The 20,670-nt window shown below is 42.1% G+C and overlaps 1 protein-coding gene across 4 annotated transcripts in view; it reads right to left on the bottom strand.

The window, feature by feature from the left end:
- Positions 1-617: 617 nt before the first annotated feature.
- TSPAN9 (tetraspanin 9) overlaps positions 618-20,670 on the bottom strand; it is a 185,059-nt gene continuing 165,006 nt past the window's right edge. For 3 of the 4 annotated variants that reach the window (XM_037388190.1, XM_037388188.1, XM_037388187.1), the window contains 6 exons: positions 9,781-9,972; positions 8,072-8,146; positions 6,415-6,516; positions 5,692-5,823; positions 5,488-5,571; positions 618-4,687 (listed from right to left, as the gene is read on the bottom strand). In XM_037388190.1, the coding sequence (XP_037244087.1) occupies positions 4,616-4,687; positions 5,488-5,571; positions 5,692-5,823; positions 6,415-6,516; positions 8,072-8,146; positions 9,781-9,972 (657 nt within the window). In that variant the 3' untranslated portion in view covers positions 618-4,615. Of the gene's footprint in view, positions 4,688-5,487; positions 5,572-5,691; positions 5,824-6,414; positions 6,517-8,071; positions 8,147-9,780; positions 9,973-19,630; positions 19,682-20,670 lie in introns of those variants that run through there. The other variant, XM_037388189.1, reaches the window with a different exon arrangement.

Raw genomic sequence — 20,670 nt, 5'->3', positions numbered from 1 at the left:
GAGCCTCTTTGGTATTCTCTGGAAGAGTCCTTTGTCTTATCTATTTTGTTCTTAGCCTCTTTGACACTGCTACATTTTGTTTCCTTGGGCACTTACAGGCTTTCTTGTCTTCCCTGAGGAAACTTTTTGTTTCCTGAATCTTTCAGACTGTTCGTTGCTTTGTTGGCTTCTGCTTGACTCCACTGTTTCATCTGAGGATCTTTCAGACCATCTGCTTTCCTGGCATTTGAAGGGCTGGTCTGTGTTCTTTCTCTAGGTCAGTGTTTCCTTCTGAGAATTCTCAGTGTCCTCTCATCTTTCAAGCTCTCTACTACTTGGTCCTCTCTTTGACTAGTTCATATTCTCTGGGTCATTTGCAAACACTTTCCTATATTACCAGGCTCTCAAAAGCAGTTTGCTGTTCTTTCACACCTCTTTCTGTTTTAGTATTGTTTTGAAGGAGGATGGGAGAGAACCAGGGGGTGTGGATCTTTTCAGAGATGCAATAGCTTCAAGAGCTCTGGACTTTAACTGCATAGAAGTTGAAATAGATCTCTGCAAGTCACCTTTTGGAATGTTTTTGTCCCCTTTTGGTTTTGGTGGTAGTTGGGGTTAGGAGAGAAATGAGCTCAAAGAAGCACCTTTTAAAAAATCCTTTATTTTTGTATAATCCTAGTAAAAATCTTTTATATAAAGGCGAAAGTAGGTATTGCATAGAAGAAACAGTGGTGCAAACATCACCTGGTGGGAATGGCATGTTGTTTCTTAGTGTCTACTATCTACTGCACAACAGATGGGTAGCCCATAGGCAAAAATCTCCAGGTTTCCCCATGCCAGCTACAGAATGAAGCTGCTCAACTCTATGGAAAAAAGTTACATCAGAATTATGTGTGTCCTATTCCTCGCTGCTCCCAAGAACCATCTGCTGGGATAAGACCATTTTCCTCCTTGCCTTTTGCCCTTTCTATGTCTGGCCAATACATTGCTCAAGAAACATCATGAGAATCAGTTCGGCTGCCCTCTGCTTGCAGCCTTCCTGTGTGTGAGTTTGTATTTCATGCATACAAATGAGGGGTGAACACAGGACAGGAGAGTTGGCCTGACATGACCATAGCCCAGGAACTCAATGTATGACATATACAAGGCATCTTCTGTCATCTTGAGACATTTATGCCATTATTTTTATCATCTCATATGCTACTTGGCTATGGGCGCTTCTTTTGAGTGCCCTCCACATGGGCTTCTTGTAACTAACAGCCTTGGTACCATCAGGAGGGAACAGAACTCACTGCTATTACTTCAACAGCTTTCAAGTAGAGGTTCTTCTCCTGTTACGTCTCTGTTGAAGTTCTGCCGCAACTTCCAAGCATGAAGCACAGTGAGACAGCAGGTATGCTACAGTCTGAAGGAACACTCAGAGAAACAGCACGTTCACACTCTTGAACTGTGCTTTCAGGAATTAAGAGATACAGAAAGGTATGCATTTATACAAATCAGTATTTGTGTATATTAAAGATACTTTTACTCAGTATCAGCTTTTATTTAAAAACATGCTAAAAACTTATAGTTAAATAATCAGAGTGACATTTGGGGAAAACATACAGACAGCCACCCACCAGCATAAGCAAAAAAAGTGCATACATACATGAGCCAAAGCTCCCTTTGACCAGTTTACAGGACAGTTAGTGCCTTCTCTGACAAACTGACTGATGCAGCTTCACACTTTCCAGGGCTGTTTTTTGTTGCCTGGAAAATGGCATTACTTTTCTGCTCCTTCCAGGATGTCTGTCATCACCTCCCACGTCAGAGAGTCAGCTAGAGACACAGATCAGCCCTGGTTTTGACTCCCTTCCTGTAGGTGGCCTCCCAGAGATGAATACATGAAGCTCGTGTAACTATCTTGCCTAATACTGTGCTTAAAATGCCAAAAGTAGTCATTAAAAAAAGATCTGAGGATCTATGCTGCTAGATCATGAAATGGAATGAAGCATTCTAGAAAAATAAGTTTGGATGGAAGGCAAAGTAGCTGAGTTTGCAACTACACATTTCATCTCTGAGTTATTCATAAACATTTTTTATTTCCTTATTACTTTCACTAATATATTTTACCTTTTTTTTTTTGTACAAAAACTGACTGCAGATTAAAATTTAAGATATGGCAGGTACCACTGTGCGACCCAAAAGGACAGCGATGATGCTCCTGCTCAGCCCTGCACCTTGCTCATTTGAACGCTAGAGAAAGCTCAGCACCTCTATGCAAAGGGAGAATGCAGTGGAGCCATCAGATGAAAATCGTCCTGTCTTTTCTTCCAAAAATGGGAACGCATCTTAGCAACTTTGGATACAGTCTTACATGTAGCAGCAAGTACACTGGGCATCAGAGCCCCTTCTTCAACATGGAACATCCATCTTTAGTGGGGCTCACATGCTCCTGGTCCCAATTTTTGTTAGAAATGGAAGTAAAACTGGATTCAGTTTCTGTGCTTTCCCTGTGCTTCTTCCCTGACTCTTTCAAAGTCAATCCAAGTGAAATAGCTGAACCCATATGGCATTGTCTGCTACAGTGGGAAACAAGAACCCTGTGAAACTTTGGGCATTGTGCTCATATGGGCAAGGCCATGCTCTGAGAATAGTAACCTCCTTCACTGCGACACCCAAATTCATCTCTCTTCCCCCACACATTCACACTCCTTCCTGTCACACTGATTTCATAGGAACTCAAAAAAGTGACACATTGGCCACACAAAACACTATTGCTGCCAGATGTACAGATGCATGCAGGACCTACTAGGAAGATAAACAAGGGACTAAAACCTCCCAGATATGAAATGGCTCAACAGCTATTTCAGCTCATAAGGAAAAGATAGGCTGAACGATACAATGAAAATGGTATCTTTTCAGAGTTTTAAAGTATAAATGTTCAGACTGGATATTAAGAGAAACTTGTTTACCACAGGAATAGTTTGGCATGGCATGGCTCTGAAAGGCACAAAGTCTCCATCCTCAATAGTTTCTGAAACTCAGCCCAATAATGTTACAGTAAACTCCTATTCTCTCATAGATGACAGTACCCCTTTGAGAGTGACATTGGATGAGGTAACTCTGAAGGTCACTTCTGACTGCTGCTAATACAAAAAACAGTATTTCTTTCAGAGCTAAGTCAAGCCCTGACTGGGGTTAAATTAGAACATCCTCCAATATCTGAGCCTTTCCTTCTTCCTTCACAAAACAACAAAAACCTGCAACTAGGTGTAAATGGGGGCTGCTTGCAATGAAGCAGCATTCAAAGTAGAGAAATTAATGTTCAAGTTTTCTAACAGGAATGTTGGCAAAAATATGCATTGCAGTGAACTCTGAACTACCCCACTGGATGGACTTGGCAATCTGTCAGCAAGAACCAATTCTGTACTGAAGGTGTGACAACACATACTGTCTCTGAGACCTGTTTTGGAAATTGCCCCTTTCCTGCATCATTTGGTCACCTTTGATCAAACCACCTTTCCCAGCTCAGGAGACAGCTGTCATCTGCCTGAGGAAACCCCTTCAATGAAGGGCATGGCATGACAACGTTGCCATCAAATTGCCATCCCCTTCCCGCATATCCAGCAGCATGCCATGCCTTGGGCAAACTTTTTGAAACAGACAGCACAATCTGTGAAGTCTGCTCCAGCTGGCCAGTAGGTCAGACTGCAATCTCTCTCCTTCGTGCCAGGGAGCAGTAACTTGCTTAGTCAGTTCTTTTAGCTTTTAAACTAGCATGACATCAAAGCAGCCAGACACTGCTTTGGGTGAGTAAAGGCATTGGAACTTTGCCTCACAGGAGTAGGAAGCTCACGACATGTTCCAATGGGAAGACATTGCATTCCATCTGAGGAAAGAGCCTCTGATTTGAAAGGAACCACCTTTGTTACAGTAAGGGCACAAAGGCCCTGATAAAGGTAGATGATGCCTCCCTGTGGACTTGAGAAATGTCCTTATTTGCCTGCACCAACCGTCAACTTTGAAAAACATGTCCTCTGGAGATCGCACAGTGGTTCCCAAATTAATGTACAATAAATGTGTAAAACCAAAACCAGTAAGAAGTTATAAGTCAGGCAACTAAATTCTAAGCTATATCCATCATAATAATCATCACCATTATCATAATAAAAAAGTATACACCATAAAGTACAAGAAGCTGCAAAGCAAAGCAGCTCCAATTCCTAGGACTGTCAGTTACAGTGGCTTTTCCGAGTCTCCCAGTAAATTGGACATGAGGGTTGAAAACTTAATGGAAGACTGAAGAATTCTCCCTTGAAGTTGAACACACATAACTTTTGCACATATAGCATGGATTAGTAGAGCAAAACATTTTCTTAAGTTCAGAAACATTCTCAGAGCAGATCTATGATTTCGTGTAGAAAATCCATTTGTTTGGTGGGGGTTTCCCCCTCTTTGGCAAATAAATGGCAAATGTGAACAGACAAAAAAATGAGTCAAATAACAAGTTGTGATAATAACTGAACAAGTAAAAACAAAGTAGATCGGTCAATGGGATGGATTCCCTCAGCAGGGCTAGGCTTGATACTCTTTGCGGTCATTCCTTTTGTTCATTTTTATGAGACAGAAAGGTTGGTGTGATAATGTTTCAGAGGCTTTAGGCATCATATTTTTTGCCAGTCCTGTGAATCTGCTGGAAGAGCGTCATGGAGAAGGCCATGCCAAGAATCTGAAGGGAAACAAAGAATAAGGGCTTCAGTACAGGGAGGCTGCCAAAACTGCACTGCTGACCTGTGTTCATAGTGCAGCAGTAGTTTTAAAAGTCATTCTACACTAGTCATATTTCTCAGCCTTCAACACTGATCATCAACTTGGATGTATGTTGTTCAGGCACACAGTGATGTCCGGAGATGTATCTGTAAAGAGCACAGATTGAGGAAAAAGCTCTCCAGGCTCTTAGTCATACATGCAACAATTTTTCAGAATCAATACATACAAGTCATTCTTTTACTCCACAACTTGCGCTTCTTTAGCCAGATAACTGGGAGTGAAAACATCAGATTGAAATACTCTCCCCCAGAAGTACAGCAGTGATACAGGAACTCCCAAACCTTAACAGATTATGATGCTACTTCCGCACTTCTTTTTTAAAACATGTTAACCTATTCAGTTCAGTGGCCATGATTTGACTCATTTTGGCATTTTCTAGAACTTGCTTCCAAAATCTACAATAACCAGTTCCCTACGGGACAGCATAACAAAATGGCTAAACATGGGAAGTCCAAGGTGGTGCTCTGAAGTCAAAATGCAGGTAAGCAAAACCCCATTATAGCATGTCTTCTTTGTGGGACTGACTACCGACCTGCTTCCTTTCTCAGTAGATGGCCTTAAATGAACTCATAAAGCAAATCTGATGTTTTTGAAATTGTGATCAAACTCAAAGCAGTTGGGCACCACTTTTCACACTGCAGAATCAAGAAAGCTGACAGCAAATCAAAGCCATTTTGACCAACATCATACCAGTATTACCTGCATTATGAGGATGCACATCCCAATCGAACCAAGGACATGCTTGTTCTCATCAAACCAGGTCATAACTCTCTCATAACATCCCTGAAATGATGAAAGATGAAAACTGAAATCCCACGGTCACGTTTTGTTTCATGTGCATTCCCTCTACTTTCTTCCTTCCCACCCCTCCCTAACCCCTGACCTGGGCAAAGCAAGCCTTACTGTTTTCCACACTAGTTCGGTAGAGTTCCGTCCACAGTCTTGGGAGTTTTCTGTACAACATCGGTCTGGGACAGTGTTTTCTCCCAGCACTGGGTACCAATCCGTGAAGTCATTCACACCACAGCATTTCATCTACAGCAAAAGTAAAGGATTAATAAATTAACTAGCACGATTTGTGAATCATGTACCACCACAAACTTTTACTTCCATTAAACCACTGTATATTTTCAAAAGGGTTGCCACAACACTTTTGTATTTTTTAAATGCTTTGTGCTCAGTGATCACTAAAAGCAAATACTTAACATGAAAAAAAAACCTCGAAATAAACAGTCCCATGCCCAAGATATGTTAGTCTTCTTGTCACAGAGACATGAGCCCAAACAGCAAAATATAAGGTAATCTGCCCGCAAATGCTGAACAGCAAAAGCCCATCTGCAAAAGCTTCAGTTCTGCCTATGCAGGTTTTGCTGCTTCTCCTCTGTTTTGAATCATCTCTGTGCCTATCACAGGCACAGAGAGCATCAGAAAGAGGTAAGCATCTTTAACCTTACAAAGCACACTGTAATCCTGGGTTTCACAGTACTCCCTGGATGTTCAGGAGTGCAAAATGAGAAATCAAAGGCTGCATCAGCCATCTTTCAGACTTAGCATGGATGCCACATTTAATAGACTGCACCAGCCCTTATGGCCAAACTTTTTTTTTTTCTATTGAGAAAATGTTACCTCTGCTTGAATGATATTCCATGCATTTTTCAGTCCAACATTATTTTCTGAATTGTACAGCTTCATACCTTCCTTCAAATCCTTCTTTGCACTCTCACTGACCTGTATCATGTGAAAAATACAGAAAGTCAATGCACTGCTGTTTAGGGGAAAGGACCAGATGGTACAGACTTGTATATAGAATGTATCTCTCTTACCCTTTCTCACCACAAATTTAACATGGGTAGAAAAGCTCCATCATAGCTTTAAGACTCTCAGAAGGCAGTGTGACCTTTCAGCACTTGCCAAAGTCTAGTCTCTCCCTCACATTGCAAAATACTGTATTAATTCTGACGAGATACGAGACCAAACAGCTCCCCTCTACTAAGAGTCCATTATACAGTCATCGTCTGATCCCAACTGACTGAAGAGTGATCAGCAGAAATCTGCTGAGCTTACTTTAACTTTGCCAGAGATAGCTGTTGGCAGTACCCCACAGCAATGCCTCCTGCCTGTAACCTATGGCCTACTTTAATTTGCTAATATCATAAACCCAGAGTTCCAGCCTCCCAACCTTAATATAATTATCCCTTGCACGGGTTCAGGCAGGCTATAATAAATGGCCCATACAAAATCAACTGACAAAGAGCTTTGCTATTGTTCTTCTTATGGGGACAGGCTTGTAGAATTTATGATTTTCAAATGTGCTCTTCTTTCCTTAGAGGAAAAAGCTGGAATGTGTAATGAGATGTCCTATTTCTTGTATAAATTTCAGTCCAAGTCTGGAGTCCTGGACGCAGGTAGGAATGTACCTTTGTTCTGACAGCAGTGGGCTGGCAGCAGAGAAAGGATTATGGGTCTTGGCATAAAGGTCAAGTGTATTGTAAGATCTGTTTCATCCCTCTTTGACATCTCATTCAAAATCAGAAGTTCACCTCAGCTCCCTGAAAGTGGCAGGCATCATAATGACAGCCTGGGAAGAGACACGAATCTGGTAGAAGCTCAGTTCTAACATCAGACATGCTCACACTGTAAGGCTCTGTCCTGTATTTAGCAGAATCCTCCAGTTCCCCAGAGATTTCTGAGGTTTTTTACCTATCTGACAGGCCAGCCAGTTGTGCCTGCTTCATTTAGTCTCTACTAGACAGCAGATTCCAACAATGGGCTTTATGAGAAGCAGCCTCTTGATCTGCTCTGCACCCTTGTCAAAATTTCTGGGACTGCCCATTCAAGTGAGACAGCTGGTGACATTTGGATTAACCTGTGAACATCCCTGACCTCTCTCCTCCAGTCCTGTTCAAAGGTTGACTCTAAGAAGCTAACCAGGTCTTAAGCAGGATCTCCCACAGCCAAGATCCACAAGATGACCAGCTTCTTGCAGAGCCATCAAACAGCTATGCTGAAGGCTATCTTAGATTTTAGAAGACTAAAAGGGAGGCCCTAGGCTATGGTTTTATTTCAAGGGGGGAACTGTAAAGCTCAGCGGGTTCTTCTGTGTGCCCTCCTCATCACCTCCTCCTCCCCCTGCAGAAGCGGCTTACAGAAAGTCACGAAGATCTCAATGTAAAACCATCACCAAGTGATGAGCAAGGAGAACCCACATACCTCCACTATACAAAAACAAACTGAACCTGGTTTACACGACAGTACAATTAATCTATATGGCATATTTGCTTACCTTGTCCATATAAACAAAGAACAAAATGAGTAATATCAGCTCTGCCAGGAGAATTATCAGCAAAACGATGAAAAACTAGAACAAAGAAAAAACAGACAGTGTATACACACTTGCCAGCTAAAGAGCAAACCTGGGGCTGCTAGAAACTGAAGACTATAGGTCTTGTCATCTAAACCCTTCCTCTACTGCCAAAACTATGCAAGTTTGGTTTCAAACTCCTCAGGCATGTTGATATACTGCCACTAAAGCTCCTGTAGGTCTCACCATCAATGAGGAAGCTCAGTGTCCTGCATTCTCTAATCTTAGATTTTGCCCTACTACCAGTTCGCAGGTTTCAGCAATGCTTTTGTCTGGCTTTTGTGACTGCTGCCACAGCATGCAGTCCTGGTAGACTCTTTTCTTCATACAGATTACAGAACAGATGCTAAACCCATTACCACAAAGATCAGTGTGATGTGCTTCATGAGTGATTCCCTAGCAGATAAGCTTTAACCACATCTGACTGCCTGTTGGAATAGTCATTACATTACTCAGCACTTCCATTCCCAACTCTCTGTAGTGGAAATCTCTCTGCAGGGGCATCCCAAGTGTGAGCTCCAGTAGTTTCTCACTAATTTTCATGCCCACTAATTGCCTTTATGTACTAGTGGACTGCCACATAGGCATGGCATCCCCGCCACAGACACTGGGGGAGATGTAGTATGCAATGCAGCAAGCTCTCCAATAGGAAACTCATGATAGTGTAGAAGGACTTTTGCAGAACCTTCCAATAATATAAACACTCTTAAAAAAACCCCCAAAATTCAGCTGGTGTTGCAGTTTGTGTAGATAAATGACATAGACCTCTTTACTATTCTCTCGTTTGCTTTCCCAGCTGTACAAAATACAAACCCAAGAAGCAGATAGCAAAAAACGAGAGCACATTTGTACTCCAGTTTAATTATCTGAGCTGGTTTAAGGAATGCTTCCCAGCTGTTCCCCAACACTATGTAAGGGAGACTTTTACACAAGGGAAACTCATGTGCTCCTTAATGTCACAGCACCTGTGACTAAATTGGAAGCTGTCTGCTCTGAAAGCCCTCCTCTCACCTTCTGCCACAATACCTCTCTCCTTGGGGTGGGGAGAAACATGATGAAGCCTGCTGCATTTATGCAAAAGGAAGGACCCGCACTCCATCTTCTGAGAGGTGTTCCCAACCTCTGTAAGACTGCCAAGGATCAGATTATTTTTTTATTTTTATTTGTAAGGCTTGGCAGAGACCTTGACTTCTTAACTTTGGGTCAAATGGTTTCCACCAACCTCTGACAAAGGCCTTAGATAAGGGCTAAGTAGAAAATAGCCACGAGAGGCTCTGAGCAGCATCCAAAACCAGCTGTGCTTAAGGTTTTTCAGTCAGTCAAACAGACATTTCCAGAAGAGCTATTCAGGTTGACCCTACAGTTCATGTTTAACCATTCAGAGGTAACTGACAGTAATTTGCTTTGCTATCTAATACATTGAGGTACACAGTAACAAGGATACGTTTGCTAATACACCAATGACATCAGTGACTAAAGCTGTGGGATGTCACACTGCAAGCATATAGAAGATTGAAAGCCAAGAACAATGTTACAGTGATGCACAAGACTACTTGGCACTGGTCGTTTAAATAAAGTAATAACAAAGCAACAGTCAATGGTCTTAGTAAAAAGAAGTATTGTTGTCTTACACTCAACAGGAGGCACTTGTTTTCCTTGATAGCACCTAGGCAGCCCAGAAAGCCGGTGACCATGACGACTGTGCCAATGGCAATGACTAGGTTGGCAGCTGAAAGTGATGGAAAGCTAGGAGAAAACGTGGCGAAGTTTCCTTGTGACACTGACAGCCAGATGCCCACGCCCAGCAGCCCACAGCCACATAACTGCAAAGAGATAAACAAAAGAAAAGGTTTCACCATTAAAATAAATGGCACTGGTTCCTTCCCCCAAACTCTGAAAACAAAGAATTCTCAAGCACCTCCTCAGGTAACTGTCCTGCAGTAATGCTCTCACTGGCTTGCTGCTGAGACAAAGTGAAACTAAATGCTCTAACTAGACTTGGTCATGTAACCTATACTTATAAATCTATCCAAAAGCCACTGAATGAAGGAATTCTCTTTCTAAAGACATAGCACATGAAACCAGCTACCCACTGAGCTCCCAACAGAACAACCCAACGCAGTTTTTTTGTAGGAAGGTAAAAAACATTATTTGAAAGTATGTTCCACTGCACTTATTTCTGCTGTCATCTACAATGTCTCAGAGTATCCAGCCCCATATTTCTTCATCCTAGGGCAGGCAAGGAAGTCCTGGAGATAATTACAATTACTAGCACCATTTCAGTAAATATTTCTCATAAAATGCTCAGTCCCAGTAGCCAAGTATGAGTTCTCATAGCTTTACTGTTGTTTGCCAGTGTTCAATGTCACAAAAATCAGGTTTATTTTCTAAGTTTATTATCTACAGGAAGCTCAACTTGTGCTACTCTCCGTCTGTGAGAGAACCTGAAGGAAATAGAAAGCTGCTAATAAAACATAAAATTAACTTCACGTTGCTCCTCACTCTTAACAATATCATGGCTGGTTAAGGAAATAAGGTTTCCCACCCTAAGTCACAGGGCAGGTCTTCAGAACAACGGCCAAGTGTTGCGCTTGGGGGGCCTGAAAGCTGGCCATCTTTTAGTACTTGCTCAAAACTGGTATTATGCAATTTTGCATCTGATCTGTGATCACTGCAGCGAAACCAGAATTAGAAGTTAGTTGCACTTCCATTAAATCTGTAAGCTAGTAAACAGTACTATTAGTTTCCTGCCAGATACAGCCTTTGCCAAGTTCAGAGGTGAAATTCACATCACTTTCACTGGGAGGGGCATTGGACCACACCCCACCCCACCACACCCCCTGCAACTCGGAATATTTTCTCCAATTTATTTGCATCACTGCATGGGAAAAACAAAAAAGGACTTAATCATGACTCACAGTGATATGCCAAAGCTGCTGGTGCTCACCTGTCAGCAGTGAGGAAGAAAAGTTCTTGCTAACTAGCAGGTTTGCCACACCCAGCCCACCCCATTGTGCTTGCATAAAATTACAACTTTCACTCAAAGTGGAAACTCAAGGTCAGAGAATGGTACGTCCACCAAAATAGGGTTCAGACCTGCCTTGTGATGAGCGCTAACCTGGCATGATGAAGAGCTACAGACCTAACTTTGGGTAAATATCCCCACTTCTGTCTGAGGTGATTTTACCAGCAGGGCAGATAGTTCAGGGCACAACTGGGTCCTTTTGGGGTTTTGCCGCTTCACAGAACATGAAAGAAAAACTAGAGTAGTACCTTCTTGAATTCATGTCACTACCTTATAAGTCAGGCTTATGTCTTCATAATCACATACATGGTTATTTCCTTTTACTTAACCCTGTGACCCTTCTGTCCCCTCTGAGCCCCTTTCCTAGTTTGCTTGAAGCTTTTGAAACTGCTTTGCATCTAGGGAGATTCACCTGCTCAGTGAACAACTGTGACCTGGAGTAGGCCTTATGGAAAAGGTGCTCACAGGCATTCCCACGGGAGGCAGAGTAAAGCATCTCCCAGTGTACCAAGTCCCCAAGAGCTAACATCATGCGAAGCATAAAAATATAGGGTTGTGTAGACAGAGAAAGAGAATTAGAGAAGGAGATTAACTATACTGCACTGGTGGTTATTTCCAGTCCCCTTTGCACCTAAGTGCTGGTTTAGCAATCCAGAAAAAAACCCCACAACTGCCTGTATCTCACTGAGTATATGCATTGAGTTACACAGAGGAAATTTTCAGCATTCTTGTAAGGAGGCTGGGAAACATCTCTCCTTCCAAAACTCAACACAGAACAACTTCACAGGGTGATTTGGGAAGCTTTGTGTGACTGGGTGTGGATAAACATCACAACATCTGTTTCCTCTGACAGAGCTGGATGCAGCTGCTACATGAGTGTAGGTAGCAGGAAAAAGTCAAACAGCTACTATCCCTGTGGAAAGACTGGTACAAAACATCCACGCGTGCAGGAAAGGGCTACAGGACTTTCATCTCTTCCTCAAAATCTGTCCTCTCCAATTAATAATCAATTGAAGTGATTTCTCGTTGTCTTTCATGGTATGTCAGCAAGGTCAATGTGAACTTGGAGTTAGTAGAGTACGGGGGGAGCATGCAAAACAGAAGTCTCCTGATCACATCCTGCTGCAGGACCCAGTGGACATCACCACAGGTTTAAACTGTCTGCAGTTCATGGAATCAGTCACCCCACTGCTCCTGCTTTAAATTTCATCTACTCCGTCCTTGAATTGCTGCAGCTTTGGTGCCTCAAGCTCTCTCAGGCATCCACTCCGTGGCTCAGCTGCTCCATCCGTTAGATGAGAACTGCAGGCAGCAGCTCAGGCTGATGGTTCAGGAGGTTAGAAGCAGCTCTCACCACACAACGTTCATTTCAGGTTTTCAATGGCATTTCTAAGCTGCCAGGGCTGTACATTGCCAATAGCTGATGGCACTTCAATCGATGACTTTGGGACACTCCATGGATGAGACTGTAAATGCTTCCAAAGACGTTTCTACCAAAGACTGGAATTGTTCAGTGTAACTTTCCTTCAGAACATGAAGGAAATCAGAGCCCTAGCTCAAGGGTTTTGAAAGAGGGCGGTGAATTCTGGAATCATCAGGCCAAAAGCAATAGAACATTGCAGACAAACAAGGTGGTGGTAAGAGCAAGACCAGAGCAAAAGGCTTACAGAGGAATGGCAAGTGAAGGAAAAAAGGAGTACATGCAATCAATAGGAAGACCAGCCCACGAAGAGCTGCACCTCAGTAGCCAGCTGCAATTATAAGGACAGTAACAAGAGGCAGAAGCAGCAAGCCCTTATCAGCACCTTTTTACCATTTGAAAAAACCTCAGCAAAATCCTTGACAGAAACTGGGTCTAGAAGAGAAAGGTGGCTAGGAAATTACTCTAGAAGGCTTGTGTTTATGTTTATTTAGACAAAGTTAGAAGCAGCTAGTTGCTTAGATAAGGGATGGGAGAACTACCTTCAAGTGTAGGAAATCAGCAAAGTGACAGGCTCACTGGTGCTCCGTGGGATGGACATGAAGACAGAAAAGGACCAAGAAGAGAAGAAGGATCAAAGCTGGAGAACAGAAAAGTGGACAGATGGCCTCTGTCCCTCTGACAGGGTCTCGGTTCAGGAGATCCTCTTTATACACTTCCATACAGGAGTGATCAATTCTTTACTTGTTTGTAGTAGCCACCCTAGTATTTTGGTAAACTCAGCGGCAAAACACTTGCTTTTTGGCAGAAGACTGGTCACCTACTGCACCTTTGCCTTTCCACAATGCCCCTAGGAGGGAATAAGCATTCAAGACAACGTGAAACATTTGTAACAGAGGACTTGTGGATTAGCAATACACCTGTGCTGTCCCTAGGCAGACCACTATGGAGATAAAACTTGAATGCCAGACACCCGAACATGTGGGAAGATGAGTCCTTCACAATGCAAAACGAAGTGTTATGTCAGCTGAGGCAGCAGACATGTCCACATTTGCTCTTTCATCCTGTAATTCTAACGTCCCGCTGAAGAATACCATGGAAAAAACTCCTTTCCAGCTGCTGTAGTGATTGGGTTGACATGCCAAAGTGCACAATGCGACTGCAGTTCCCTTCAGAGCTTTCTGACAGCACACACTAGTGCAGTACCGCAATTACAGCACAGTACCTGCACTGACCACGCTCTCACCATGGCTGACTCCCACTGAGGCCCACTGGGCAAGCCAAGGAAAGTTCCCCTTTTCACAGACATTTTACCTCCCCAAAGTAAGATTCTCCATCCCTAAATTACACTGAAAGTTCATATTACATAAAAAATCAGGTGATGGAGGGGCTATTAAAGCCCAAGGCTGATCTATGCAAACAGTGACTGACGAGAGTAAACAGGAAGACTTGGAAGAGATTTGATAAAAGACATGACATCCTAAAAACCTCCACACGGTGGCATCCCATACCAAACAGCACTAGCAGTTTAAGTCAAATTTTATTTTTCTCCTTTCCACAGCTCCTCGACTTTTGTGCTTTCTTCTCTGTTTTATCTCTGTCATTCTACTGAGCAGCAGTATTGTTGATGCTAAAACTTATACTTTAAAGCCCAGGTCCCAGGACACTGCTTTCTTCACTCATGCTTAAAAAAATCCCAAATAATTCCACTGATGTGGGACTTAATTGCATACAACGATACCAACCAAAGCTAGCTAGACTTCTATCAATAAAATAGCTTTCCATAACACTTCATTCTCTACCAATCTCGGTTTTTTAACAACACAAACACTGTAAAAATGCTTTCACAACTATTTATACTCACAGGATCCACCTCTTTCTGTTTGGTACAACTGAATACTGGAGTGTGATAGCAGCAAAAATATATCAAGTCATCTTATTAATTCCTTTACCACCATATAATTAAATAATATACACTGCCTGGTATTTAATAGTGTGAGAGTGATGGCACTGACATTCCTTCCCCAGGGAAATGGTTCAACAGCATAATAAATTTCACTGGATCTTTCTTCTCAAAAAATGTTGGCTCATTTCCCTCTCATGATTAGAAATCATCATCCTCCAGGCAACCATCAAATCTCTCCATCCCCTGGCATTTATGTCATGAAGGTAACTGCAGAACACTATTATAGTCAGTCACATACACAGATATACACACACTCTTACTTATGGGGTAATTTAGTCAAGCTATGGCACACATATTTTGAGCTTGAAAGCAAACAAAAGGAACACCAACTGGCCTCACAGTTTCTCCCACACTTTGCTATTTCACTGTCAAAGTGTGGATCCCTCTCAGTACCTCAACATATATCTGATGTCATCACTATGCCCAGAAAACATACAGCATTCTAGGAAACATTAAAAAAAGTTTCAAATGCTTCAAGGAAAATTAGGACTCCAGATAAACCCAGAGAGAGAAAAACCCCAAAGCAAGTCTTTCCCTGACAAGTGCCATCATCAGAGTGGGAAAGGGGCTTTTCTATTTTCTTCTGGATTTTTGAACACTGTGCGAACAATAAGAACTTTGACAATAGAGCATCATATCCAGGTTTAGTTGCTTTAACCTAAAGAAGATACAGTAAGAGTTTAGAAGACCTAGGGACAGACCACACAGATGGTCAGAGGTATGCCAAGACTGACATATTGTACAGAAGGAGATCGTGCACAGGATTATCTAGCCTGGGAGGATGTGAATGCAGTATTCACAACTCTAGAGGTCAGTATGAAAACCAAAGAGCTTGCCTCTTTCATTTTTTCCAATAATAGGAACAAGGGGAATATTAGTAAGCATTATGTAGTATATTTTGCTTTACATAACTGAGAAGTAAATTGATAAATTATGTCATAGGTGATTACAAGGATCAAGTATTGTGGCCACAACTGTCAGTGAAGGCTAGATAATTTTATTTATTGGTAACAGCACTTGTTGTTTGTTAGCATATACATGAATAATGACATTTCATGCTTCTCAGAGCAAGATAATGCATGCAGAATCCAGCAAAACTACCAAGCAGCAAACAAGTTGGCGTAAAGAAGTGGTAGGATATGCCACTCTGGTAAGGTTTATTAACAGAATAATATTGATAGACTTACCCTTGAAGTAAGTCACTGAACAGCATCAGAAAACAGGAAACTGATAGGGAAGGCTCTACCAAAAGGAAAAGGGACGAAGCCATACTCTTGCTGACTTTTGCCATTATTCCATCCCATGCACGCACAGTGTGATGGAAAAGCTGCACAACTAGGTGTGTGAGGAAGAATGAAGGGAAGATTTATTCTTTACATCAGAGTTTCTACTGCTGGTTAAATACCAGGGGAGCTCTTAACAGATTTGGAATAGAACAGAGACATATAGAAGCCAAACACTGAGAGATACCACTAGGGACAAAAGAAGCAGCAAGTGTCTCAGTTTGTACCTCCACTTTGAATAACATGCCCTGGGCCATCTGTGGCCCAGTTACGGAGAACAGAAATCTCCCCACCTTCCTCTGTGCTGTGTTAAAACAGGCGATCTTGCTTGAAGCAAAGATGATACAACAAAAAATACACGCAACAGCTTAAATACAGCCCCCACAGAACCAGCCAAAACCACAGGAGGTTTGTTACAAGGAATTACTAACAGTATGGCTGCGAAAATAAGTGTCAACGCTGCGAGCTCATTTCAGGACAACTACAGTGACAAAAGGACGCTTTGAATTAGGCTTTGACTGGCCTCTATTTAAACAGTAAGTAAACATGGAGGCTTGACATTTATTACAATTATAGTTGGACTTTTATTACAAGAAGACACCAAAAAACAAAACATGGCCAAGATAAGAAAAGGTATACTTTTATATATGTATATATAAAAATATATAAATAAAAATACATATATATACATGCAATGCAAAAGGTAAACATCCTAATCAAGCCAAAGCAGTTTAGAATTCCTACTAGTTTTAGGGAAAGTTCTAGAATTCTATTTGCTTAGTTTAGTTTTGCATGTTTACCATCTGCAACAAAAAAAGTATACGGGAAAAAACACTATGTCATTTTTGCTTATGCCATATGCACATCAGTACATCGTAACTGCAGTCCAATATGCTATCGAAATACAAAAATGGAAACCAACACAACTTCACTGAGCCAAATGCTTACTCTTCTTTAAGTGTCCGTTGTCCTCTGTAAAATTCCTCCCTAGATAAGGGAGGCCAACAGCATCCTGGCTTGTTCAGAAATAGTGCAGCCAGCAGGACTAGGGAGCCAGCCTGTACTCAGCACTGGTGAGGCCGCACCTCAAACACTGTGTTCAGGTTTGGGCCCCTCACTACAAGAAAGACCTTGAGGTGTTGGAGCGTGTCCAGAGAAGGGCAACGAAGCTGGTGAAGGGTCTGGAGCACAAGTCCTATGAGGAGCGGCTGAGGGAACTAGGTTTATTTAGCCATAAGAAAAGGATGCTGAGGGGAGACCTCATTGCTCTCTACAACTACCTGAAATGAGATTGTAGCGAGGTGGGGGTCGGTCTCTTTTCCCAGGTAACAAGTAATAGGACGAGAGGAAAGGGCCTCAAGTTGTGCCAGGGGAGCTTTACATCAGATATTAGGAAAAATTTCTTTACTGAAAGGGTTGTCAAGCACTGGAACAGGCTGCCTAAGGAAGTGGTTGATTCACCATCCCTGGAGGTACTAAAAGAAATGTAGAGGTGGTACTTAGGGACCTGCTTTAATGGTGGACTTCATAGTTTTAGGTTAATGATTGGTCTTGATTATCTTAAAGGTCTTTTTCAGCCCAAATGATTCTATGATTCTATGACCTGCACCAACAGGACAAGCATGAAAAAGCCATGTGGACAAACAGAATGTACCACCAAAGGCTAGCACAGAAAGGTTTTTCAGTGTCCAGGTGGCTCTTAAAACCGTCCCTTCTCCTGGGGTCAGCAACACTTTGGAAAAGCTGTAATATTTTCCCTCTGTTTGGTAAGTCCTACGAGATAAAGGTTACGTATCTTAGCTCTTCTTTTCAAGATAGAGAGATTTTCCAGCATTTTTCCAACTGACTCTTACACCAGTCAGTGTGCAGAGGAGGAAGAGAATGTCCCTCATGAAGCAGTACAGTCTTCTAAATCTGTCCTTAGTTGGTTTATTATTTTCATTTTCCCCTGTCCTTGACTTATGGAATCTCAATGAGCTCACAGGTTTCCTACGGAATCAAGCAGCAGCACATATTGGAAAACAGTTTGAAAGGCTGTTCTTTCCCACCATGCAGGAAATTTTAAAGAAAAGTTCTATGAGATGATGACTTCTATGAGAAGATGGACATCATCTTCTTTAGCAGCTGGAAACCTGATTCAAAGACTCTTCAGATCAGCATGAAGAGTTCACATCTGTGCATTTTGGATCTGGTGCTTCATTTGGAAGCAGTCTGGTGTGGAGATTCAAAACAGTAAGAGCTACTGTTCAAAAAACCAACATCCTGTTTTCTTGTCTCAACAGACACAGTAGTCCCTGTTCTTGTTTCAATGTGCACTAAGTTTTGGAAGATACTAACTTGACTGTCCAGAAATACTATCATCACAAATAACAGGATTTTTCAAACTATCACAATGCATTAACTGCTTTGTTGAGAGCCCAACATTAATCAAAGCAGGGGGTGGCTTAAAGGGGGAAGGGGACTCAAAGTTCAACAGTGGAGCCATTCCATTCATTTATTGTCAGAGGTGCTCATCTTTTGCTTTTGCAGTGTTCTTCCCTGAGCTACAGATCAGAACGGATGTTCTGGAAGGGAGCAGGTATGGGTAGTACATGGTTTCTACCACTTCAAAAAATGAGATATGCTTTCTGCAAATTAAGTTTTTGGATGCCAACTGCCATCTCTGGATTTGGGTGGTTCATCCATCTCTGGAAAGGGCTGGTGCTTAAAGGAGATTTTCAGGTAAGCCCAGATAAATTTTCCTGCTCTGTCTTGATAATCCACAGGATTAATCAAAACTGCAGATTAACAGCTGAAAATCTCAGAGAAAGTCTCTTGCAAAACAAGATCACCTTCTAAATATGATCCAAAATATAGCAAGGGCACCTAAATCTGATAAGTTCTTCAGCCATAGACTAGAAAATGAGAATGGAGTATGGAAGTGGGTGAATATACTTAATAATACCTACTTAGTGCTACTGCCATAACAATATAGCAAAGACTTTAATTTCTCTACAATATTCCTGTGAACTGGACATTAAGGCAAGACAAAGGAATTATTTCAGTGTCTCCTTTGAGACTAGTGCAGTAACAGCTGTAATGACAGTCTGTGTGGAACAGAACGTACAGAACTGGAATTTGTGCAAATGCTGAACCTCCTCAATTCATCTGCCAGAGAAAGCAGTTATCCTCTTCCTTGAGTCAACCACCAGCAGTACTGCTGGGATGGTCTTGGAAAACTGAAATGAGGTATCAGAGACTGTGATCTTTGGGCCTCACAAAGAGAGAGATACCCTGAGGGGCACTAAGTTCTGAAACTTCTGCCAGTGTGTTTCTGGAATGTGTAAATAGGCAGCCAGAAGCCTTAAGCTTTGGCTTGGATGCTCCTACCTGGTCACATTGGAGTTTTCAATAAAGGACGTGTTTTGCAGAAGGAAGTTCTAACAACAACTGGGTTTCCTTGGATTGTCAAGGACAGCTTAATCTCCTCTTTACTTAGTTGAAGGGCAGCTTGGGTAGTTTATGTTGCACATTATGAGAAACTTTAACTGAGAAATTAGCAGAGCACTGGATGAAGTTACCAAGGTGGTGTCAAAATCTGCAGTCTTTGAGGTTTTCAGTGCTTTGCTAGAGACACTCATGGCTGACCTGACCTACCGCTAGCAACAGTACTACTTCAGTATGACTTGCAGAGATTCCTGCCAAGCAACAATTCTGATTTTACCATTTCCTCAGCTACCATGTTCTTCCTAATTTGAGAAAAATCCAACCACCACGACATTTCTGATGAAGACAACAAATCTCTTACCTTTGGAAGCTTTATGGAGAAAGCCCTCATGCCCATTCTGGGGAATCAGCATAGCTGTGTATCTCTCTCCAATGCCTGTACACCAGCGCATGCAACACAGGGAACAGACAGGAGAAATCGTACATCTGGGTGCAGTTACAGGGCTATGACATGACTGCAATCACAGAGAGAGTGGGATAACTCACCTAACGGGTGTATTGTGATGGATGAGTACAGGCTCTTTAGGAAGATCAGGCTGGGAATTTGTACCTTATATGAGGAAGAAATGGGAATGCAGAGAGGTCTGCCTTTGGTTGGGTGAGGAGTCAGTCAAGAGTTATGGGTCATAGTAGTAGGCAGACCAGTACAGGTAACATTGGAGTAGCTATCAACTATAGACCTCCTGATGAGGAAGAAAAAGTAGATGAGGCCTCCTTCATACAACTGGAAGAAGTCTCATGTTCACAGGCCCTGACCCTCATGAAGGATTTCAGTCACCACAATGTCTGCTGAAAGGACAACATAGCAGGGCACAAGCAATCTAAGAGATTTCTGGAATGCACTGATAACAACTTCCTAACACAGGCGACTAATGAGTCAACAAGAGGAGGTGCTCTGTTGGACCTGCAGCCACTTGATGCCTTTGTAGCATTTTCAAACACGTCTAAAAAGAACAGGGCCTTGCCAGGATACATCTGCTTGGCTGGGGACACAACTTTGAGCTTAACTCAGGGATTCTGAAATAACACCATATGTTCTCTTTTGAAGCGTGGTGGTGTGGCTCTTTTTACTCTGGCAAAAAACATTCTGGACAACGTCCACGACCTAATGCTCCTGCGATTAGCTTTCTCAGGTTTTTTGCTCTCATAAGCAGAGTTCATCAAATCATCAATCACAACTATAGTTACCTCATTAGGGAGAAATAAATGGTTATCACTGAGAAGTTCAGGTAAGTCTTCCACAAATTTGATAAAATGATAGTTACAAAGCAGTTCCTGTTACAACAGTTGCCAACAACTGTAATACCACATAATATTCTCAGTCATAACAGAGAACAACAT

This window comes from Falco rusticolus, chromosome 5, assembly GCF_015220075.1.
Source record: "Falco rusticolus isolate bFalRus1 chromosome 5, bFalRus1.pri, whole genome shotgun sequence".
NCBI classification, from domain to species: Eukaryota; Metazoa; Chordata; class Aves; order Falconiformes; family Falconidae; genus Falco; species Falco rusticolus.
Note: the sequence above shows the minus strand (reverse complement) of the source record. Positions and strands in the feature narration are given on the sequence as shown.